This window comes from Eurytemora carolleeae, unplaced genomic scaffold, assembly GCF_000591075.1.
Source record: "Eurytemora carolleeae unplaced genomic scaffold, Eaff_2.0 scaffold1065, whole genome shotgun sequence".
Taxonomy (NCBI): Eukaryota; Metazoa; Arthropoda; class Copepoda; order Calanoida; family Temoridae; genus Eurytemora; species Eurytemora carolleeae.
The window spans coordinates 84,789-87,050 of NW_019396985.1; the positions used below are offsets into that span (position 1 = coordinate 84,789).

Sequence of the window (2,262 nt, forward strand, 5' to 3'; positions counted from 1 at the left end):
TATATACAGCTTATGCATAATAAACCACTAATAAACCTCCTTCTAACTAATATATATTAATTACAAGCTAGAACAAACAGCTATGCTACTTTATAACCTCCAAAAAAAGTCGCTCAATACACATAATTCGATTTTAATGAAGACCCAACGCATCTATTACTCCAGGGTGTTCATATATCCTTGGATATAAATATATAAAATACATATGCAATAAGTCAAAGAAGATTTACAAGTATACTTTAATAATAGTTTCTTAGGCATTATAAACACAGCAGTACACAGTACTGTTTGTTTACATGTTTATGTTGACTATAGCATGGACGTATGCCGAACCCGACTGAGAAACATATCTGTCTCTGTTGAATCTCCATCCATCGCTCTGCCTTCTCTCTCCTCCTTCTCCTCCTCTTCTTTTATGGAATCCACTCTCCTGAAGTAAACAAACGTATAAAAAACAGGTTTATATATATGATCGGTTGCATTGGATGGATATCTCTTTTGGTTTACCAATATAGGTTGCGACGAATATCTCTTGGTTTACCTATGATAGGGTTGGACAACCTATTTGGTTTGGACGGATAACTCTAGGTTCACCTATGATGGGCTGGGACGGATCTATCCTAGTTAATTTATGATAGGAAGAGACTAATATCCCAAGGTTGGTTGGAACGGATATCTCAAGGTTCACCTTTGATAGATTGGGGAGGACATCTGCTGGTTTACCTATGATTGGTTTGGGCGGATATTTCAAGGTTTACCTATAATGGGCCTCAGTTAATCTATGTAAGGAAGAGACTAATATCCCAAGGTTTAACTGTGATTGGTTAAAACGGATATCTCAAGGTTTACCTATGATGGGTTGGGACGAAATCTTAAGGTTCACCTATGATGGGTTGGTACAGATATCTCCTGGTTTACCTTCAAAGGGTTGGAACGGATATCTCCTAGTTTACCTATGATGGGTTGGTCCGGATATCTCCTGGTTTACCTTGAAAGGATAAGGACGGATATTTCCTGGTTTACCTTCAAAGGATTAGGACGGATATCTCCTGGTTTACCTTCAAAGGATTAGGACGGATATCTCCTGGTTTACCTTCAATGAGTTGGGAGAGGACTCCGTAGTTTCTTCTCCGTCTGAACCTTATCATACTGATCTTTCATCGCTACGGCGCGTTTGCTCGCGCGGCGGAGTCCTGCCCAGTTGGCCGAGGCGGAGCGGTTTAAACCTGGCCGGGTCGCCGAACTCTCGTCTTCAGCCCTCGGTTCATCCTTGGAAAAAAGATAAAAATCTGTTAGGATTTGGAACTAATTAATCTGAGTTTCTGTTTATCTTTTTAACTATGTACAGAATAAGAAAGCAAATGTTCACAGAATACAGTTTAGAATTGCTGGAACCTTCAGATATTTGTATGGCACCATATTAAAATAAAAACCCTTGAAAGGTTTAATTTAAATTACAAAGTTCCTGTCCATAACTTATAGGTAGCCTTTATTTTAAACAAATCCTAGCATAGTAATCTTAGTCATTGTAAAGAAAGAAATTTAAGAGAAGTTTTATGCATTATTATTAAAACAAATTCTCTAATTTTAAAGATTTTTTTCACAGCCATATCAGCCTATCTCAGTTTGTGGTTCGCTGTGGGGCTTTTTAGGGATCGAAACCCCACATTTCCCACGGGACTAAAGCCCCTAATAGTCCCCTCAGTTTAGTTAATCAAGTATTATTGGTAGTAGAATGTTGAAGCAAATTTTATCATAAAAAATAATTAAGTTTGGATTTATTAAAGGAACTTAATTGCATGACTGATTCACAGAGGTACCCACACCATTTTTGCCTAGACAAGAATAACTGAGATATTAATGGTTTTCTCTTAAAAAATTATTATTTTCCATCCATGATTTCTCTAATTAAAGTGACTTGCGCAATTCTGCCTGAGATGAGACAATTGTCAGAATTAAGCAATTTTTAAAATTAGAAAAACGAAAATATCTTCAAGATAATTGATCAGAGAAAGGTTTAAAAAACAAAATGTCCCACTGTGAATGGAGGTTCCTTTAATACCTTGATAGATAAATTTAACCTTTGTTAGATAATGGCTGTCATTAAAAAGTAATTAATTCATAAAGAAAATAGTAAAAGTGAATTAAACTATATTTGTAATTTTTAATATTTGATATGGATATTTAGTTGTTAGATTGAAACTATTTAGTTGTTAGATTGAAACTATTTAGTTGTTAGATTGAAACTATTTAGTTGTTAGA

At 35.4% G+C, this 2,262-nt stretch overlaps 1 protein-coding gene across 1 annotated transcript in view; it reads right to left on the reverse strand.

Moving 5' to 3' along the window:
* Window positions 1-1,095: 1,095 nt before the first annotated feature.
* Window positions 1,096-2,262, reverse strand: part of LOC111710798 (Na(+)/H(+) exchanger protein 7) — a 7,155-nt gene continuing 5,988 nt past the window's right edge. Inside the window, exon 3 of the mRNA XM_023484940.1 lies at window positions 1,096-1,269. Within this exon, the coding sequence (XP_023340708.1) occupies window positions 1,096-1,269 (174 nt within the window). The remainder of the gene's footprint in view (window positions 1,270-2,262) is intronic.